The following is a 21,972-nucleotide window of genomic DNA, read 5'->3' as shown; positions in this document are numbered from 1 at the left end:
CAGCCAGGTGATCCTTAACCCACTGCCCATGCACATTCTGGAATCTGTAGCTCGTCTTAAGGAACCTCTCTTGTAGAGGATGGCTGTCCATGCAAACAATATGCTAGGAGCTAGACAACTGAATTCCATTTTGACTATGTAAAGCTAGATGGTGGCAAAACAGTAAGGCCACACTAAGTGGTGTAGGCATTGGTACAGGGGCTGCATGTAGAAGTGACTATAGGAGAGATCAAGACTGGAAAGTGGGATACTGTTTTATAGCGTGAATCTTTTTTGGATTCACATGCTGTGCGTTCCACCATCTAGTGGTTGGGTCCGGAATTCTCCTATTTTTGTAGTCCTTCTACTTTTTGTTTTTGAACGTCAACGGATCCCCCAATTTGGTGCTTCCTATGACGTCGTACGCCGTTCCCCAGAAGCTCCCATCTTTGCTCACCATCTTCAGATTATTTTTTCCGGAGTTAGGTCTGGATGCTTTGCTAAAGGATCTCCAACACAAGGATGAAAAGGTTGGAGAAGAAATTCGCCGAAATGATACCAAATTTTGAGAGGGACATCGACTAGGAGGTACCAGTGGGATATCTTATGAGGGAAGGAGACTATTTCCACAATGGTTTAGAGAATGCCAGGACAGGGGGCTACCTGTGCAGCCTAATGGAAAATGTCATTATTTTTGCCACCACAAATTCTCGCAGAAGGACCATCACCCAGTCTGCAACCTCTGCCTGCCCATTGACCATCAAAGCGACAACTGCAACGCTTGTGCCGGATTAAAGTAAAAAGAAACGCTGAGGGTGAGGTAGAAGCAGAGATGCTCACATTACACCATGCAGACACCAACAAACTCCATCCATGAGAGACTTGGGTTTGTCGAGCAAAGAGAAGGAAAACATTGCAGATGTTGCCGTATGAAAAACATCTGACGCCGACCAGGGAATCGCTGAAGTCGAGCGCCAGGCAACCAAGAAGGACAGAAACCAGCGGTAAAAGAACTCCATACCGAAAAATGTGCCTGAGTCTCTAAGATGAGACTCCATGCTGTAGAAGGGAACCTCATCGTCTAAACACTCGCCGACCGTAGGCAGGCCCTGGGACAAACTGCCCCTCAGATCCCTCAAAATGGACACCGGAGGAGGAAAGTCTCTAGACAAGACTCCGCCATTGAAAGACGGACTAGGGAGAGATGTGTCTATGTCGAAAAAGGAGAGATCTCGAGACTAGCTACCGATACGTTGTTGAAGGAATTTTTGGCATCGAAGAGGAAATAGATGTCGAACCTTGACAGCGAAGAACACTCAACAGATATAGAGAAGAAAAAGAAACGCCTCAAGGCCGAAATGGCTGCCTTACGTTAAAAGAAGAAATACTTAAGAGGATGTTGAATTCCAGCAAAAACCTTGGAGCCAAAGGACCAGGGCGAGAAGGATGTCAAAGAAATCGAATTTCCTTTAAACACCTGAACCACAGGAGGAGGAAGAAGAGATCCTCTATGGAAAAAGTGCTACAAAATCTCAGCAATTTGCAAGGCTCGGAAGAATCTGAATATGCATAATCTCAGTGGCAGGAACTGGAGACTGACTGCCGGGAGGAAGGGATAGACTGCTATCCGTCTAATCCTTCGCCTACGAATAAAATTGGAATGTATAACCAGGTGATTAAGAAGGCTGAGAACCAGTATGGAGTGCAGCTGGAAGAGGAAAGGCCACAGTCTTGTTTCCTGCTGGAAAACCCTTTTCCCATCCCAAACAAGGAGCCAATTCCTTCCGTTGTTACCTAGTGCCCTGGACCAAGGAAGGGAAGCATTTAAGGATCCCGCCACTTGTAAAGCAATCACTCAAGGGCAGTGAAGAAATATTAATATTCATCTAAAGCTTGCATCAAGGGAACATTTTCGGCTGATTCAATAATGACCTCTACAGAACGGAAGAGGCCAAACATTCCTTCAACCTTTGACTCACCTCCTGACAAGGAGAGCAAAAGGATGGACCTCATGGGCAGGAAGTTCAAACACAGCGCAGCCAATCAATGGTGCCTTGCAAATCCAATGCCCTCCTGAATAGACATGCCTACCAACACTGGGAGGAGATAGTGAAGCAGATGAAGCTCCTGCCAGAGCAATACAAAAAGAGAGTTGTACATCTGGCAGAAGGGAGCACAAATATTGCCAATCTATGTCTGAAATCCGCATTGGATGCAGCAGACAAAGCTAGCTGGAAAATAATGACCGGGATCACACTGTGCTATCCTTCTTGGCTAAGAATTTCAGGCTTCAAGCTGGAAGTATTAGCAAACATCTTAAATACTCCGTTCAATGGAGAACAGTTGTTCTGGACCATGGTTGAGGACACTGAACCAGCTCAAAAACAATGATGACACTGCAAAGCCAATGGGAGCGTTGCAGTTCATAGGAAATGTATAGAGCGGGGTAACGCCAACATGCCGACCTATGGGGAGAGACTGCTTCCAAAGAGACACATCACATCTGGCCTTCCAAGGAAGAATTAAAAGAATTTATGAAAACCTTATCACTACGCCTTGATATTTTCTTTTTTTTAAACTTTTACTTGGAGACGCTCCCTCATGAGATATAGCGCTCTTTTAATTGATTTATTCACCCTCACACCCAGGAGGGTTCACCAACTAGCACCCACAAACTTATGAATCTTGTACTATCCTGTAGTCCAGGAGTGCAATTGTCCTTCCTCCAATTGGCTTTCACCACTTCCAGGGAAGTAGCCAGTCTTCTGCAGCACTGGCAGTATCAACAGTAGGGATGGCAGTCCTTTCCAGAAGGAGCACTGGGAAGAAGACAGGCTCCCTGGAAAGGTACAACCTCTGCCAACAAGTGACTTCTCAAAAACACACAGCCTCTCACACACACCACCAGTGGGATGCAGAATCAAAAGCATTCTTCGGAAGTTGAGGAAGATAACGTCAGACAAATGGATCTAAACATCATAGAGTGTGGCTATTTCATAGAATGGGAAAGGATACCACCAGCAAGGGGACCAAAAAAGGTCCATACAAGGAAAGAAACATTACCTCTACTCAAGTAGGTAGAGGAATTGCTGGAACAAAGAGCAATAGAAAAGGTGCCCAGAGCAGAGACCAAGAAAGGAAATTACTCAATATACTTCCTAATAACAAAGGTAGATTGGTCTCTGCAACAAATTCTAGATGACCACTTTACAGGAAGTTACCCACAATTGCAAAAAGGAGATTACATAGCAACTATAGACGAAAAAACACCTACATGCATATCCCAATGAATGCACCGCACAAAACATACCTGAGGTTTGTGGTGAACAGGACTCACTACTAGTTACTGTGCTGGCATTCGGGATAAAACCAGCGCCAAGGGTCTTTATAAAGTCCCTAGCAGCCCACTGAAGAAGACCAGGCTTAAACAAGTCTACCCTTACCTAAATAACAGATCTGAAAGAGACACATTAGTGATAGATTCCTTACCTTAGAATATCCCCAGGCGTCAGACTGGATCCGGAAGATTTGTGCGTAGCAATACCCCTGCGCGCTGGCAGGCATCGTCCGCGGCTCCGCGTCCGTCGTCGGCGTCGTTAGCGCCGGAATGACGTCGTCGGAGTACTTAGACGCCGCCCATGCACGCTGACGTCAGTTCTTCTTTTTTCCGCGCCAGCTAGCGCAGATCCGGAGAAGCTCTACCCCTTAGTCTTTTTTGACTAAACTTTTCGATCTTTTTGATCATTTTTCTACTCGAGTCTTCGACTCCAACGGTGCCGGTAGGGTTGCCCGGGTTCACACCCTGTTCCAAGTGCGACCGACTGATGTCGGTTACCGACCCCCATCGCCGGTGCCTGAAGTGTTTAGGCCTCGACCACAACGATCGTACCTGCTCCGACTGCCGGACCCCGACTTCGAAAGCTAGGCGGGAGCGGTCCCACAAGCGGCTCGAGCTCCAGCAGTCGGCCCCGCTCCGCTCCAGGTCCCGGTCCTACGGGAGGTCGAGGGACCGGTCGCGGGGTCGGAGCCCTCGCAGCTCCGGGAGTGGACATCGGTCATCGGGATCCAAGTTCTCAGGTAAGAGGCATGAGAGGTCGGAGAGGCGTCACCGTTCCTCCGACCCACCCCGACGCTCGCGCGATGCAGCCGGGGGTTCGGGTGACACCACCCACGCGGCTCCAAGTCGCAGGCGTCGCCACCTGCCCCACACCTTCGGGTCCCTGGGCATGGTGCGGCGCCGGTGGAGATCGAGCGGTACCTCATGGCCATGAGGTCCCTCCCTCCTCAGCCGGGTCCCGTGGCGCCTTCGGGCCCAGCGGCCCAGGCTGGAGGCCCTAGCGGGTCGGGTGCTTCGGCCTCGATGCCGTCGGGTGCTTTGCCCCGGCGCCGCCGGCGACTTCGGTCCCGGCGCCGCAGGACCTCACCGGATCCGCTTCCGAATCCGGGTCGTCGCCGGTCGACCTCACCGGCGCCGGCCCCGCGGGTGTCACCCCCGGCGCCCCTTGTGGACGCCGTCCCCAATGTTCCCTTCGGTCCGACTCTGGCGCCGGAACGGCGCCGCTGGGCGCCGCTTCCGACGGCCTTTGGAGATTTTTATTTCCATGAGAAGGCCCCGTCTGTTGAACCTGTTCTACAGGAGATGGGTGACGAAGGTGATTGGGAGGGGTCTGCTGACCCTCTGGCAGAGGAATGCCAGTCTCAAGAGGACTGGACATATGAGCTTGGGGAGGCAAGTGGTATTGACACTTCGCCAGACACTGGATTTGTCTCCCCTCCCACCGTGGCTACGGAGGAGGAGGGGGCTGCTTACAGTGTAGTGTTGACGAGGGCGGCCAAGGCCTTAAACCTTGAGCTCCCCGTCGCAGCCGTGAGGACTAACCTCCTCACTGAGGTCCTTAAACCGCAGGCAACTCCAGTGAGCCACTGCTGCGGTTTAATGAGGCCTTGTGTGACGTTCTTGTGGGCACTTGGTCCAAGCCCGCCTCAGGTCTGCCTGTGGATAGGAACGTGGCCAGACGCTACCGCCCAGCCCCGGGCGACCCTTTCTTTTTGTCCACCTATCCCATCCCACCCCCGAGAGCTTCGTCATCCAGGCCTCTACCTCCCAGACCGCATTCCCGACGGCCCCACCCGATCGGGAATCCAAGAGGTACGAGCAGTTCGGGAAGGTGTTCTCGTCCCTCAGTTTGGGACTGCGGTCTGTCAATACCGCATGCCTCTTGGGCCGCCACACCCACACTCTGTGGGATACGGTCGTGGACGTGCTGCCACAATGCCCGGAGGAGGTCCGGCTAAACTCACCCAAGCCCTTGCGGAGGGTCGAGATGTAGCGCGATATTCCATCCGGTGTGGGCTGGATACCACGGACTCACTGGGCAGGGGGATGGCAACAACGGTGGCGGTTCGACGCCACGCCTGGTTGAGGACCGCCAACTTTTCAGCCGATGTCCAGTCCACTCTTCTGGACATGCCGTTCGATGGCCGTCGCCTCTTTGGCGACAAGGCAGACCATGCGCTTGAGCGTTTTAAGGACTCCAGGGCTACGGCCAAGTCCTTGGGCCTCTCGGCCCCACGCCAGCAATCGGGTGCCTTTCGCTCCTTTCGTGGCCACGGAAGGGGCGCCCCCACACGAGCTGCCAGCCACGCACCGCAGAATGTTCAACAGCGCGGTGGTGGCCGTGGATACCGCCGTAACGGCGGTCGGGGACAGCGGCGAGCTCAGTCCACACCTCCCTCCGCAGCACCTGCCTCAAAACCTTCCTAGTCCGTGTTTTCAGGCCCGTGTGACGCCAGTGGGTGGCAGGGTTCGCCATCACCTCTTCCACTGGCGCACTATCACGTCGGACGAGAGGGTGCTGCAAATCGTCCGAAGGGGCTACTCCCTCCCCTTCGAGGCGACCCCTCCAGCCATGCCACCGCAATGCCACCGAGTATCGGGGGATCATTTGCGACTTCTGCAGGAGGAAGTTACGGCCCTCTTGGCCAACGGGGCCATCGAGCGCATTCCTGGGCCAGAAGTAGGGTGTGGTTGCTACTCCCACTACTTTCTGGTACCCAAGAAGGGCAAAGGGGGCCTACGCCCTATCTTGGACCTACGGAACGTCAACTGCTTCCTCCGGAAGGAGAAGTTCAAAATGCTGACACTAGCTCAGGTCCTAGCTGCCCTGGACCCAGAAGACTGGATGGTAGCGTTGGACTTGCAGGACGCTTATTTCCACATCCCCGCCCTGCCGGCCCACCGGCGCTACCTGCGGTTCACGGTTGGCCACGAGCACTTTCAATTTACCGTGCTCCCCTTCGGCCTTACCAGCGCCCCACGGGTGTTCACAAAGGTGATGGCGGTGGTCGCAGCTCATCTGCGCAGGTTAGGGGTTTCAGTCTTCCCCTACCTTGACGACTGGTTGTTGAAGGCGGGCTCGCCCCAGACAGTCGTCAGCCACCTCCAGATGACGGCAGACCTCCTGCATCAGCTGGGGATTTCCATCAATGTGCTGAAGTCACACCTGTGCCCCTCTCAGAAGCTCCTCTTCATCGGAGCGGTTCTCGACTCGGCGTAGTTTCGGGTTTATCCTCCCGAACAGCGGGTCCGGGATATTCAGGCTATGATTCCACTCTTTCAGACTTTATCCCGGGTATCGGTCAGGTTGACGCTGCGGCTCCTGGGGCTGATGGCCTCCTGCATCCTTCTGGTGCATCACGCTGGGTGGCGGATGCGGGCTCTGCAGTGGGACCTGAAGTTTCAGTGGGCCCAGCATCAAGGCAACCTTTCCGATCATGTCCTGATCTCGGAGGGCACTGCTAGACAGCTGCAGTGGTGGCTCACGCACCGCGATTGGGTCAGTGGCAGATCCTTCTCCCTTCCCCCAGCCGGAGCACGTGGTTGTGACGGACGCGTCCCTCCAGGGCTGGGGAGGCCACATGGGAGAGGCGGAGATCAGAGGCATCTGGTCTCCGGCGGAGGCCCGGCTCCACATCAACCTTTTGGAGTTGCGGGCGATTCGTCTAGCACTGAAAGCATTCCTCCCCTGTCTGGGGAAGTGTAGTGCAGGTGTTCACGGACAACACCACCGCCATGTGGTACTGCAACAAACAGGGCGGGGTGGGTTCGTGGACCCTTTGCCAGGAGGCTCTGCGCCTCTGGCAGTGGCTGGAACGCCAGGGCGTGACCCTGGTGGCTCAACACCTGGCAGGTTCTCTGAACGCCAGGGCGGACGAGCTCAGCCGTCAGTGCATGATGGATCACGAATGGCGTCTGAACTCGGACGTGGCGCAAGGCCTTTTTCAGCGATGGGGAGAGCCTTGGTTAGATCTATTCGCCACCGACGAGAACGCGCAATGTCATCAGTTCTGCGCGTTGGAATTTCCAAGGCGGCACTCGCTCGGAGACGAGTTGCGGTCTATTGTACGAGCTACTCAGTATGTCAGTCGATCCCCCGGTTCGTCTGCCTCATCAGGAGGACCTTCTGTCGCAGCAGCAGGGGACGGTCCTTCACCCGAACCTGTCCAGTCTCCACCTCCATGCTTGGAGATTTAGCGGCGACAGTTGAGGCCATTTGACTTGCCTCCTGAAGTCTGTAATGTCATTCTGGCAGCCAGGCGTCCCTCCACAAAGTCGGTATACGCCTGCAGGTGGAACAGATTTGTGGCATGGTGCACAGCAAAGGCTGTGGATCCTCTTGCCGCCCCTCTTTCTGAGGTTCTTCTCTTCCTTCTTTCTCTTGCCCAGCAGGGCTCTGCTCTGGGCACTATCAAGGCTACCTTTCTGCCCTTTCAGCCTTTCTAAGGCTACCTGATCAGCCTTCTTTGTTCAAGTCCCCTATTGTTAATCGTTTTCTGTAGGGCATCACACACACTTTCCCTCCTGTTCCGTTTGTGATGCCTCAGTGGGACTTGAACCTTGTTCTTATGTTTCTGATGTGCGCTCCCTTTGTGCCACTTCACAACTGTCCTCTCCGTCTTCTTACCTTGAAGACTGCCTTCCTGGTTGCCATCACCTCTTCCAGGAGAGTGAGTGAGCTCCAGGCTCTTTCTTGTACTCCTCCTTTCCTTTGTCCATCCGGACAAGGTTGTGTTGCGTACTAAGCCATCTTTCCTGCCCAAGGTTGTCACGGCCTTCCATATCGGGCAGTCTATCACCTTTCCGCCACCGCATCCCTCTAAAGAGGAAGAGCGGCTCCACCGTCTGGACCCAAAACATGCGCTTTCATTCTACTTGGATCGCACACGCCAGTTCCGGGTGGAGGACCAACTCTTTGTTGGTTACGTGGGCGCTAAGAAGGGGAAAGCGGTGCACAAGCGGACCATATCGCGGTGGATCATCTTGTGTATCCAGGCATGTTACTCCTTGGCTAAAAAGGAGCCCCCTGTTGGATTGCGGGCCCATTCCACCCGGGCCACGGCTACTACCACTGCCCTGGGCCGGGGTGTGCCCTTGCAGGACATTTGCCAGGCAGCTACGTGGGCCTCGCTGCACACGTTTGCAAGACACTACTATCTGGACAGTCAAGTTCGGAGGGATAGCTTCTTTGGCCGTTCCGTCCTCCAGGACTTTCTGGTGCGATTATTGGTTCGCAGACCCACCACCGGGGTTGGTATTGCTGGGGTATCTATTCTAAGGTAAGGAATATATCACTAACGTGTCTCTTTCAGATGAACAAGTTACTACTTGTGTAACGATATATCTGCAAGAGACATTAGTTAGTGATAGATTCCTTACCGACCCACCCATCCTCCCCGTTCTGCGAACCGATATCTAGGGTTAAGGTCATCCCCTTTCAGGGCCCTAGTTTCAGGGCACCAGTGTTGGTTCTATCATGGCTCTGCGTATCTGGCGCGGAAAAGCTGTGTATCAGAACTGACGTCAGCGCGCATGGGCGGCGTCTAAGTACTCAGACGACGTCATTCCGGCGCTAACGACGACGGACGCGGAGCCGCGGACGCCTGCCGGCGCGCAGGGGTATTGCTACGCAAAAATCTTCCGGATCCAGTCTGACGCCTGGGCATATTCTAAGGTAAGGAATCTATCACTAACTAATGTCTCTTACAGATATATCGTTACACAAGTAGTAACTTGTGCGTTAATAAGGGCAAACTCCCACAACAAGTGCATAGAACATATACAGCAAGTAATAAACTTTTTTTTATTTAAATTTTTTTTATTTGAGGAATTGTATTGATTTTTAAATCTGATAGACATCTAGCCGCAGATTCCTTAACTTAGATTATCCCCAGGCGTCAGACTGGATCCGGATTTTTTTTTATGCAGCAGCACCTCTGCGCGCCAGCGGACGGTGCCATACGACCCCGCCCTGACGTCGTCCACGTACGTGACGTAAGCGTGGTCATATAAGTCCCTTCCGGCGCGCTGACGTCAGTTTTTCTTTCTTTTCCGCGTGCAACGCCGATCCGGAGTGAGCAGTAGCTCTGGCCTATTTTCAGGCCCCCTTTTCGGCGCTTCGCGTCAGGATCAGTGTGCGATGCCTTCGGGCTTTAAAGCGTGTACTTCCTGTTTGCGGCAGATGTCCGCGACGGACCCGCATCTTATTTGTATGTAGTGCCTGGGCGAGCACCACGACTCCACGGACTGAGACACCTGCCAATGCCTCGTACCGGAGTCCTGGCGGGAGCGCCGGATGAAGTGGGAGTCGTCTCGTCACCCGGCCTCTTCATCGCCGGCAGGTCCCTCTACTGTCCGGTTTCGCCGTTGATTGCCCTCTGGGGCCCCGGCCATCGTTCGCAACTTGTAGGTAAGTCGAGGCGCATCTCGCCGAGGTCTTCGACCTCACTCTCTTCTGTTGTCAGGGGCACTTGTTCCCAGAACATTCTGGACGTGCGCACTCCACCTTCAACCCCCCCTCTACCCGCCCTATCCAGGTGTGGGGGCGACTTGGGCCCAAATGGAAGCCTATGCTGCGGCTTTACAGGCCTCCCTTGGGTCCTCTCCCGTTCCTGGGGCTTCTTCAGGGACCTTGCTTGTTGCGGGATCCCCACGAAGCCTGATTATCGCTAACTCTCCTACTCTAACTATACTGGAACTTATTTTGCACCATTGTGCTGCACAGAAAGGGGGTAGACACTAAAAAGAAATAGCAAAGAATAGAACAGATTTTTCCACCTACCACCATCAATACAAAGATAACATTTCCTCCTCACTAGGATGTAAACTAAGACCATGCATCTGACTCTAGAATCATTATCCATGAAAGATAAAAAAGTTACAGAGGATGGGCAAACCAACACTAAGTTGAACACCCAATTTTAGAATCCCAGTAACCTTGCATAGCCTTGGATGGGAGGGTTAAGGTCTTGTGAAAGAGGCACTATGAACAGGATAGGTTATTACATCCGCTAATGCTGAACTGGTTAGCGATGATGGAAAAGGAGATGTGAAGCTGATTAGAATAACTGATTAATCAACTAGTATCATTAGGAGCTTTTTTGTGTGTTTTGCAAATGTCTGATGGAGGCACTCAGTCATCCTAGACTACAGCCATCTGGCAGTGGAAATGTGTTATCATTTGAAGTGCATTGGAGGCAGCGAAGAGACACAAGGATGTATTCTTAGTGAAATGAGGAGAAAGACCTAGTTCTTCAAACTTTAAGCTATTTCATGACATGAAGCCGCAGACAATAAAGACAAAGCACAGTATCTAAATAGATCGAGGAGCGTTTCTTGGCTCTTGGGAGGAGGAGAAATTGGGAGTGTGGGTATGTCTCTTTATTTGCTCTAAAGTTGAGGGTTCTCTGGGGGAAAAATCATTGTGTGATCTAGAGAAAGCACCTATAAACAAGCCAAGAGTGTCCTGTGGTTACGTTTTTGAGTGGTCTTCCAACAAGTCTATATGCTCAATCTTCATCGATTTCCAAAGAAGCAAAAGGTCTATTTTAACATTTACAGGTTGAGCAAGAATCTTTTGCATATAACAATACTTTCACTATTTGTTTAAGACTGGGGCAAATTTACATTTGCTTTCTCCTTTTAATGTTTACTTTTTGATCTTCATTAAGGACTAAGAAATTGTCAATAAAAGGTTGATTATTGGCGAATTGGTCCAGTACCCAGTCCGAGCCTTTGATTTCAGCGGTTCCTGAGAATTAAAATTGGAGATCAACGCCATCTATTTAAGTGGGTCTACTCTTCAGCCGGAACTCCTTTGATGCTCATAAATATTTTTCAGTCGTGGTAGCTCATCTTTATTTATGGGTATAACCACATCCTAAGATGATTGCCTGATGAAAATACTGTCTCTATCTACACGTCTGAACAACCATCTCATTGTTTTCAATACTGCAATCTAGGATTTTAAGCCAGACAAGGCTATTGTTTTGCTAATATGATTTACAACCAGATTCAACATTGACAATGAATCCGATTGCAGACACTTAAGTTTATAGGCGTGGTGATGCGACTCCATGTATCAAGCATTTCCACATCCAGCACAAATTGTTGTGTATACAATGAAATTGTGTCCAACCAACCTAGGGCTTTTTATTGTGATGGTTCCTGAGACCTTTGTCCTAAAGGCTACAAGAATTCATGTGGTTCCCCTGGCTCACCTTGAGATGAGCTTCTTCACACTGTTTGACCCTCCTTATTATACAAATGCTGGCCTTTGCCTGTACATACTGGCTAGGGGCCTTGATACTTTTCCAGAGGTGAACATCTCCTACCTCTGTTGGCCTTCTTAAGAGGAAGCCTTTTCGCTCCATTGTATGAAAAGCAGCAGAGGCCTTTAAATTGCTGTTGCCCACCACTGAGGCAAAGTCTAACATCATAGTCTTACATCCATCTACTCATGGAGTGGCATTTTCGCAGCCAAGGTTTTTGTCATAGCACGAGTCTGTGTAGTCTGGTCGTTCATGCTTCTTTCACTAAACAGAACGGTAATCCAATTCCTATAGCGCCTCCAGGCCAAGAGTCTTAAGTGGCTTGATTGTCTGGAAAGTCTCCTCTGTCAGCCTACCTCTTTGCACTGCAAATGCCAGGTGCCTTCTTGAAAACTACGTTGGTGCTGGCAAAAATTACTGTCATGAGCCTTCTCAACCTTATAGAAAAGCTGTTTACATATATTTTCAGTGATCAACTACACATCTCTAAACAAATGTTGGTTTGATTTGGATTCTTTTGACACAATGGCTTGAAAACAAACCACTGCCAATACCAGGTGCTGCCCTTCTTGGATGCGTTCCGAAGGCTTCTCAGGAGATATCCAAGCGACGCTAATGAACATGCCCTTTGACGGCGTACGGCTCTTCAGAGACAAAGCCAACTCCTCTTTGGATGGATGCACAAAGTCATGCAGCAAACCACTTGCTGGGCCTGTCTTCTTCAGTAAAGCAGTTCTACCAACTGCATTGAATGCTCAGGGTTTCTCCAGGGCACAGCAACCCGTAGTCCACAACCTTGCAGCTGATCAAAACAGCCCAACAGATCTAATAATTCTTTTGCGATAGATGTGGATCTGAGGGATGCCAACATTCCCAACCACAGCAGCAGCAACTTCAGTCACCTCTATGATCCTCTTGCTCTACTGCTTCAAAACCTTTGGCCCCTTCTCTCTACACCTCTAGCTTCTGATGTGTGTGCGGTGGAGAAGTTAGTGTGGTTCCAGAATTTTTCCACCAGTTGGGAGACCGTCACAACTGTTTGCTTGGTGTTACAGCTTATCAGCGAGGGCTAAGCCCTGCACTTATTTATTTATTTATTTATTTATTCAAAGTTTTATATAGCTCGAACAAGATCCTTACAGATATCAGAGCGCTTCACAAAGACAGGGTAGGGGCAGTAGGAATGAACAGAGATAATGGAAGCAATATAATAGTCACTGACATGGTAGGATAATAATAACATACATAAAACATATCAATATACAAACAGGTAAACAAGTAATATAAGACGGCACCAGTCATTGATCCCACTACAGAGGTGTTCAGGTACACCTTGGGTGTGTGGATGGCTTATACCAATGTCTTAGTGTATAGAGAACACTGAGTGGGGGCATCGGGAGAGTGAATCAGTAAACCAAAGTGTAACATATATTGGTCGGTATTAAGAGAGTAGCGTAAAAGTGTCCCCCATCAAGTAGAAGTATAGTGCCAAAGGACAAGGTGAGCAGTGATACAGAGCAATGCAGAGTCTCTGATCCAGCACCTATAAGGATCAGGAGATCTTGGCCAGAAGGATGGTTTTCACCTCTTTCTTGAATAGTGTGGTGGAGGAGATAAGCCTGGTTTCAGGAGGGAGCGCATTCCAGATCCTGGGTGCCATTCCTGAGAAGGAGCGCTTGTATGTTTTCTCTTTCCGGAATCTACGAGGTTTCAGGAGTAGATTTTTTGTACTTCTATCGGATCTCGAACCTCCTGATATAGACAACTTTTGAGCGAGGTAGTTGGGTGCCTTGTGGTGCAAGGCCGCGTGTGTCATAACAGCAATTTTTAGCTGTATTCTGGCTTCAAAAGGCAGCCATTTTAGAGACTTTAAATCTGGGGATATATGCGAGTGTTTTCTTGAGCCAGTAATGAGTCTCGCGGCAGCGTTCAGTGAGGCTCTTTAGGGTGCTGTTGTGGATAGTGGGAGTCCGCTGAGGGCCACAATTCCGTAGTCTATTCGAGGGATGACTAAAGCTTGTACAGCAGTTTGGAAGTCTTCGGCAGGGAGGAAAGGTTTAATTTTCCTCAGAGTGTTGATTTGGATATTAGCTCCTTTTGTGGCTTTGCTAACGTGCTGCTGCATGTTGAGCTTGGCGTCGAGTGTGATGCCTAGGGATTTTGCCGAATCCACGATGGTAGGTTGGACATTGAGCGCTGTTAGGTTATTGAGCCAGGTTTGGGTGGTGGAAATTTTCGCCGGGGGTGAGATGAGTAGGAACTCCGTTTTCAGAGCATTTAGTTTGAGGTGATTATCGGCCAGCCATGACTGAGTGTTAATAAGTGTGGAGTTCAGATGTTTGATATCTTCCGGGGATTGTAGCTTTAGGTAAAGTTGTGTGTCGTCGGCGTACATATGGAATTGGACATTGGAAGCTTGGAGCAAGGTGGCGAGCGGTTCCATGACGAGGTTGAACAGTGTGGGGGAGAGGGAGGATCCTTGTGGGACACCTAGATCTGCAGGCACAGGTGTAGATAGCACATTGTCAATCTTGAACTTCTGAGACCGGTTGTGAAGGAAGGACGAAAACCATTTGAGAACAGTTCCCGATAGACCCATTCTAGTGCTTAGCAGCTCCAGCAAGTTCTCGTGTTTGACCGTGTCAAATGCTGAAGAGAGGTCAAGAAGGATGAGGAGGCAGGACTCATTGCAATCAAGAATTTGGAGGGCGTCATCAATTATGTGTGTCATAGCTGTTTCCGTGCTATGTTTCGCTCGGAAGCCTGATTGATGAGGGTTGAGGAGGTCAAATTGATCAATGTGTTTTGTTAGTTGGAGTTGGACACATTTCTCCAGCAGTTTGGCCAGGGTGGGGATATTGGTGATGGGTCGGTAATTGTTTAGGTCAGACGGATCAGCTGTAGGTTTCTTGAGTATAGGCGTGACTTGCCCCACCTTGAGGGAGTCTGGAATGAGGCCTTGTTGTAGGGAGCTGTTGATTATTTTGGTCCAGAGAGGGAGGAGCAAGGGGATGAAGTCTTTTACAGCATTAGCAGGTAGAGGGTCTGTGAGGTGATTAGAGGGCTTCACGGTGCAGAGCAGTTAGTGTATTGCTTCTTCCGAGTAGGTATCGAAGTACAGCCAGGATGCCTTGTTTTTGGGTTGATTGTTAGACATTCTGGTGTGGTTGGGGAATCGACTTACATCCATGATGAGGTCATTTCTTATGTTGTCAGACTTAAGCTTAAAGAAAGCAGAGAAGGCTTCACAGTGTGGGGTGTCGCTTGTTGTGCTGTTTGATTGTAAGGCTTGTGTCTTTGTTTGGGTCTTGATTAGTTCGAACAGCTTTCTTGGCCTGCTTTTTGCTTGGTCCAACTGGCGGCTAAAGAAGTCCGACTTTGTGCGCTTTATTTTCCTGAAGTAGGCATTTCTCTTGTTCTTAAGCCTTTTGAGGTGCAGTGCTGAAGGGTCTGATCTCCAGGTGCGCTCTGCCATTCGCATAGTACGCCTGTCGTCATTGAGTCTATCGTCATACCAGGGGTTAGAAATTTTGGTGGAGACTCTTCAGTTGCAGTGGGGCGACTTCATTGACTATTGTATTCATAGAGTCAAGGTAGTGGTCGGTCAGTGATTGAACATCCGAGGCACCTGAAGGTGGAAGGAGGAGATTGCCGATGTGGGGAGGCAGGGTAGAGGGGTTAAGATTCTTCATGTCCCTTTTCCATGTTTTGGATTTGATTGGCTGAGCCGGATTAGGTTTAACTTTTTCATTGATAAAGAAGGTGATAATGTGGTGATCTGACCAGTCGCAGGGTTGGATCGCCTCCAGTTGTGTAGAGTTCTCTTTGGCAATGATGAGATCGAGTATCGAGCCTTTGTCGTGTGTTGGTCTATCGCATATTTGGGTGAGGTCAAGCGCATTAAGGAAAGTTTTGAGACTATTCACCACTGTCTTTCTGATCGTTCCAGTGGAGATTGAAGTCACCCAGGTAGACTTGGGTGGTCTGCCGACCGGCATTGGAAGTTATCATGCCCATGAGTTGTTGGGTGAATATGAGATTGTCACCACTTCCTATCTTTTCTTCCGAACTGCCTTTTGTCTAGGTTGTGCCTAGTCTTGAGCTTGGAGGGGGACGCTTTATACCTTGCTGAGCAAAAGATCAATAGAAGTGGTGCATTTAGAAGAAAGGTGGGCATGATTTTACTCCCTTTATATTTTTTGGTCCCAAAGGACGACAGAGGCCTGAGGCGTATCCTGGACTTGCATGTCTCTAATGTATTCCTTCTGAGTGAGAAGTCCAAAAAGATGGCATTGAGCCAGGTTATTTGGCCCTGAACAGAGGGAACTTGCTGGTGTTTGTGGACGTGGCATGCATGTGGCAATTCTTCTGAATCATAGGCACTTACATGAGGGTCACTGTGGTGTCTCCGTACTATAGCTTAGTGGTTCCACGATTTGGTATGATAACAGTACCATAAGTGTTCATCCAGATGCTGGCAGTGGTGACGGCTTCAATAACGAGGCCTCGAGTTAACTTTTTTGGGCCCTCGGATGTCTGTGAAAGACAGGGTCCCTACCCTGGCATTGGAACATTTTCAGCACTCCATGAGCCTTCTGCACATTTTAGGCTTTACTATCCATACCCAGAAGTCGCACCTTGTCCGTATGCAAATTTAACAGCATAGATGCATTTCTAGACACACAGTGTATGAAGGCTTTTCCGCATCAAAGGATTGCAGGTGTTCAGTATATGATTCTTATTTTTCAACTCCAACATAATTCCCAGTTTTTTTGAGTTAGCGCAAACTAGACCCGAGCCGAATCGGGTATCAGAGCGCTTTACATAGCACCAGTTACATTACATGAGGACACGCATTCATTTTTTAGGCACAGGGAGATTAAGTGATTTGCCCAGAATCACAGGAGGTTTTGGCGTCGTTACCGAGACTCGAACCCAGTTCCCCAGGTCCGAGGTCGAGCGCCATAGCCGTTAGCGGTACAAAAGGGGGGTGGTGATGGACGGAGCATCCGAACCAATCAAACACTCACACCCAGTCAAAAGATCTGGGTTTGATCCATCACCGTTCTTTAGCCCACTCCGCCACCCCAGTTCAGACATGGCTATATGCAAATCAGTCTGACCATGTGCCTCATGGGAACAGTCCAGCCCGAACTGCCAAGCCATGCCTTCCCTGGACCGGAAACAAGCTTCCGAGGACCTGTTTCAGATGCTCCGTCCATCACCACCCCCTTTTGTACCGCTTTGGCCACCATAAGTGTGGCAGGGTATGCTCAGACGTGAGTCCCTTGCTCACTTTGCCACTGGATTCAAGCAAGCCGGGCTGAAGACGGCTGGAATGCCAGAAACCGGTCCTCGGAAGCTTGTTTCCGGTCCAGGGAAGGCATGGCTTGGCAGTTCGGGCTGGACTGTTCCCATGAGGCACAGGGTCAGACTGATTTGCATATAGCCATGTCTGAACTGAGGTGGCAGAGTGGGCTAAAAAACGGTGATGGATCAAACCCAGATCTTTTGACTGGGTGTGAGTGTTTGATCGGTTCAGATGCTCCGTCCATCACCACCCCCTTTTGTACCGCCATAGCCGTTGGGCCATCTCCTCTCCCCTGATGCAAGTCTTATGCGCTTTAAGCATGATGACCTTTTGCATTCTGCAGGGGCGGCACACTAGATGGCAAATAAGTACAATTCACTTGGCTGGCACATCAGGGCAGATGGGAAACGTCGAAGCAAAGTGCTTGTGGTCCATGTCAGAGCTGCACTGCATAGTCTGTCAAAACTAGATGCTGACGCCAGCGTACAAGTCTGTCCCTTCTATGCCCCACTTTCATTGCATTCTAGGCAGATAAACCGCAGCTGAAGCTCCATGGTGCCACCTAGTGGCTCTGGAGAGCAATTGTTGGGGTTAGGTGGAGCTGGGGTGAGGGTGGGGTGATTAAACATTTTAGATCGGTCCGATGCCTAGAAGATATTAGTTAGTTGGGTTGTCTGCAGAATTGTTAATGTCTTCCAGATAGATTGTTATTGAAAGACGTATTTTTTCTTAGGGTTATGTTCGTTTCTCTGCTAATTTCTTTCTTTTTTATTGGGATGGGGTGGGGGAATTCGGCTATGAAGAATGCTAATTAAATTTAGACTCAATCTGCAAAGGATACACAACTCAGTTTGTTAGTATCGAGTTTACTAGCTCGCCTACACTTCAATCCTGAACTTGAAGTTTGTGGCGAGTGCTCTTTGTCAAAGTCAAAACCAGTAATACACTTAGAAAAACAGCATTAGGCACATCTCAGATTTCGAGCGTGGTTGTTGCACAACCTCAAAGTCTCTCATTAAAGAGGAGTTCATATGGTAAGTAATCTAGGTAAGTAAGAACTATCTGCGGTAGTCCTGTCAGATCATACCGCAAATCTCTAAAATTATTATTCTAATAGATTTCAACTCCTGTAGAGCACTCGCGGAACACACTTCTCAGGCATGCTAGTCTCAGGATTTGCCATAATCTGCATCACTGGCGTCAACATGGTGTCATTAGCTGGATCTCGCTGTTCAACCTAAACTAACTTGCTGACCAACATATAGGGTGTCTCCTGATGCCAATTCTGTTTTTTCAACGCTTCCAACTAAGGCAAGATTTGAAAATGATGAATCATTTTCAATAATCTTTTTGTATTATTTTGTGTTTTTTAGTAAAACTTTTTGTTTTATTCAACACAATGTGTTCCCCTAATCATCGATTTTCAAGCACTGCAAGACATGTAAGAGACAGATGTCAGAGACAGATGTCAGTTACTGAACCTCAACTGTTCTCTTTTGGTAGACCACAGCCCTTCCTCTTCAATCTTATGTCAAAGTTGATGTTGGCTTCCTTGATGGAGGGGGTCTCGTTTTCCTTCATGAATCGAATAGAAGGTGAAGAACTACATCTCCATCAAGGAAGCCTCATAAAATACACAAGAAGGAACTAGTGGGTGAAGGGAAGCATTCGTTATCCTCTTCTTAAGAGCCAATTCAAGTCTTGCAGCCAATTCTTTTTTCTTGGGTTGGGGTGTTTGCTCACCAAGCCTTCACTGAAGAGGACCTCATGACTCTTTCCCCTGGGTGCATGTGTGTGACCTTCTGGAGGCCACATTGTTGGCTTTTTCATTCCAGCCAGAGGTTGTGGGGCCAATGACTTTTGTCTCAATTCTGGTGTGGACATCAGGTAGAAAAAGTCCTCCATCATATCAGAGCTGAAGTCGGTGACTCCATAGGCTTTAGTTACTCCTTCTTTGCCCGACTCTGTGGCTTTGTTTCTGTTCTTCCATTAGTTCACAAAAGATTGGTCTTTCCACAGAATGTGGGACTTATCAGATCAAATTCTGACATGTTGGAGTTTCCAAAGCAGCCTCTAGCCAGTACTGATGATTCTGAGGGAGAGGTATGTTTTGCCCTCATTGGACACTACTCCTTGCTTATTGGCTGATTTCCAGAATGCTACTGGATTAGATATCCCTTAGAGGCTAATCTCTCTGAACCAGAGGGGCCGTCCTTGATATGAGCATGCTGACTTTGCTGCTTTGTAAAACAATTTGGCGGGAACGTTGGTCTTATTCAGTAGGCTAAACAGTAGATGAAGGCTTTAATTATCACAGAAATTCTGACTGGAAAACAATCTCAGAAAGAATTGTCCCGGTCAGCCTGCATGGATGCAGTGGCACACCATGGATTCTACAGTCTTATAACAAGCGTGGATTCCTACTACTGCTTTTTTTCGGTCGGGTGTCCAGGCACGATTGGTTGCTATGTCCTACGATGCTTGGTGGCTATTAAGAGAGAAGGTTGCTGTCTTATTTGAATGATTCAAGTGTACTCCGGCCATTGGAAAGCAAGCATCTTCATCTAAAAAAAAAAAATAATCCACTGGCAGCAGAGAAGATTTAGGAACTATGGTGCACCGTCTGCTGTTTTTCAATTACGAAGGGTCAGATGGATGCTTGCAAAGACAGTCTTCACCTTTGACCAATGCCACTTCCCAATTGCAAAAACCCCTGATTCATCCCATGGGATTTGTTCAAGTGGCCCGATTGGGGTAATAGCAGCTGTGTTGCTACAGAGATGGCAGCAGATCACTTGAAACCTGCAGTTGTTTTAAGAAAGTAGAACATGGAAAGCTAACTTTTCCCCACTACCCTTTCCTAGCTCCCCATCACAAAAATCTTAATAATGATGTTGGCACCATTGTTGTAAAATGGTACCCCACAAATTATTCCTGCTTATCTCAGAAGGAAGGGGCTTTACTCCCATTATTATTTTATTCAAAGAAAGGAGGGGGCTTGCATGCAATTATGGGTCTGCATTTCTTGAATGAGTGCATATGCAAAGAAAAGCTGACAGGTCTGACTCTAATTCAGATGCTTCTGGCTTTACGAGCTGGATTGGTTAGTGTCCCTGAATCTCCAAGATGCTTATTTCCACATTTATATTGTCCAGTCACAAAGAAGGGACCTGGAGTTTATTGTCGGTGGTAATGCTGTCCGGGAATGTCATCATTTCGAACGCATAATAGTGTGTCTTTTAAAGGTTCTGTGATGGGCTTATTAGGAAGCAGACTGTTTTGTGGATCTTTTTGCGTGTGGGGCTATTATGAGGTGGCTGGGAAACCTCCTGATGATTCTAGGCTCATTCCATGAGGAACATGTCTCTGATCTCTGCTACGTTCTGATTCAATCTTTTTGTAATGCTGTTACGTGGTACTTTCTTTCTCAAAGCATTTGTTGTTTGAGGATAAGGATTAGTCACACGTTTGGAACATACGTTTTGTTGTTAATTTTGGCCTAGCTTTTTTACTTTCATATACTCTACATGAGCTTCTTGGTTCTGTTTCATTTTTATGTAGTCTCTTTACTTCCTTATGGTTGGATGTGTTGACAATAGATAAAACTAGCATCACCATCACATTAACGCCTTATATGGTAGTTAGTATATTTTCTCTACCTCTGATGATACCGTCCACTGACACTTATGATGGCGAGTACTGTGCAAGAATCCCGAATCAAACCCGGCTTGTTGGACGGACGTTCAGTTGAGTCATCTGCGGGAGCAATCATATCCATCAAACACAATAAAAATGAATGGTACCAAAGGTAAATAATCTGATCATAAAAGTGCTTATTTTGATATTTCTCAAAATGTTGTGAAGGTGTAGGTTGTAAAGGCTTGGTTACTAATAATGCAAGATACATTGTGATTTTGTTAATCTTGTAGCCGTGCACCATATCACTAAAGTGCCAACAATGCAGGTCAACCAAGCTATCAACAAATAGTTATCAACCAACTAATTGTGCTAACTGGTTAGTTAGTAGATTGACAAAAGGGCGATTGATGAATAAAGCAACGTACTGTAATTTGAAAAAATGCCAAAACCGGTTTTATTTAAAAAGAAAAAAAATCCTTAGGAATGTTCTTTAGTTCAGTTTGAAAGAGTAATTCAGCAAAAATGTGCTCTTAAAAAAGAATGCATGTCGAGGCCATTGTATCAGTAAAACTGGAACACTGTAACTAATAAATGTTATTGCTAACGTGCTCTTATACATCTTGTTCTTCTTCTAGACTTACATGCTTCATGATTCAGTGGAGCACATGCAGTTGTTTGACCTATTGAAGAGGATGCTGGCATATGAACCTTCCATGAGGATCACGCTCCAGGAGGCCCTGAGTCACCAGTTCTTCAGTGGCCTGACCCAAGAAGAGCGCACCTTGTGCAGCCGAAGCTCAAACCGTGACCTAAGCAGATGACGACTTCCTTCAAAAGGGCCGACCCTCTTACACTCTGGCTTCAAGGGGTGTCGTTTTTTATATGCTGTTGTACATACTCTGGGACTTTTCGCATTACCTTGAAGAAAGATAAAAGGAACTGATAAATATTACTAGCCACCTTTTTCTCTGAAGTCAAATAAACGACAACACTGGAGCAGAGTGAGATGTGGCAAGAACGCACAACTCCAAGGGCATGTTGTCTCTAGAGATATTTATGTTGTAAAAATTGAAATAAAGGTGTTTTTTCTTATAGTTTGATAATTGGCTTGATTAATGCCCTTTCTAGTGTTTTTCATGCCACCTTTTTATAGCCGTTGAACACTGTTTGTATGCTTTGGCTTGGGCAGAGCTATGGACAAAGTTTAATAGAATTGTCCTGTCACTGGGCTCTTTCTTTATGATTTATATTCAGATGCCTGCTGTGTTTTGCAAGTTTAAAACTCTTGGACAGTCTGTGTCTCTTTTTTTTTGTTGCGTTTTACTCTCTGCGTCTCGCTTTTCTCTCAGTTAATGAGATGTTCTTAACAGTAACCTTTAATAACCGTAATGTTACAGGAGTCAGATTTTGGCATTCTGGGCATGGCTGTATAGGAG

At 48.3% G+C, this 21,972-nt stretch overlaps 1 protein-coding gene across 4 annotated transcripts in view; it reads left to right on the top strand.

The window, feature by feature from the left end:
- CLK3 (CDC like kinase 3) overlaps positions 1 to 21,630 on the top strand; it is a 497,011-nt gene extending 475,381 nt beyond the window's left edge. For all 4 annotated transcript variants that reach the window (XM_078685141.1, XM_078685140.1, XM_078685139.1 and 1 more), the window contains one exon: positions 21,172 to 21,630. In XM_078685141.1, the coding sequence (XP_078541267.1) occupies positions 21,172 to 21,357 (186 nt within the window). In that variant the 3' untranslated portion in view covers positions 21,358 to 21,630. The remainder of the gene's footprint in view (positions 1 to 21,171) is intronic.
- Positions 21,631 to 21,972: the final 342 nt, after the last annotated feature.

Source organism: Lissotriton helveticus, chromosome 3_2 (genome assembly GCF_964261635.1).
Source record: "Lissotriton helveticus chromosome 3_2, aLisHel1.1, whole genome shotgun sequence".
NCBI lineage: Eukaryota > Metazoa > Chordata > Amphibia > Caudata > Salamandridae > Lissotriton > Lissotriton helveticus.
The sequence above is the reverse complement of the archived record's forward strand: the minus strand, read 5'-3'. Positions and strand labels throughout refer to the sequence as shown.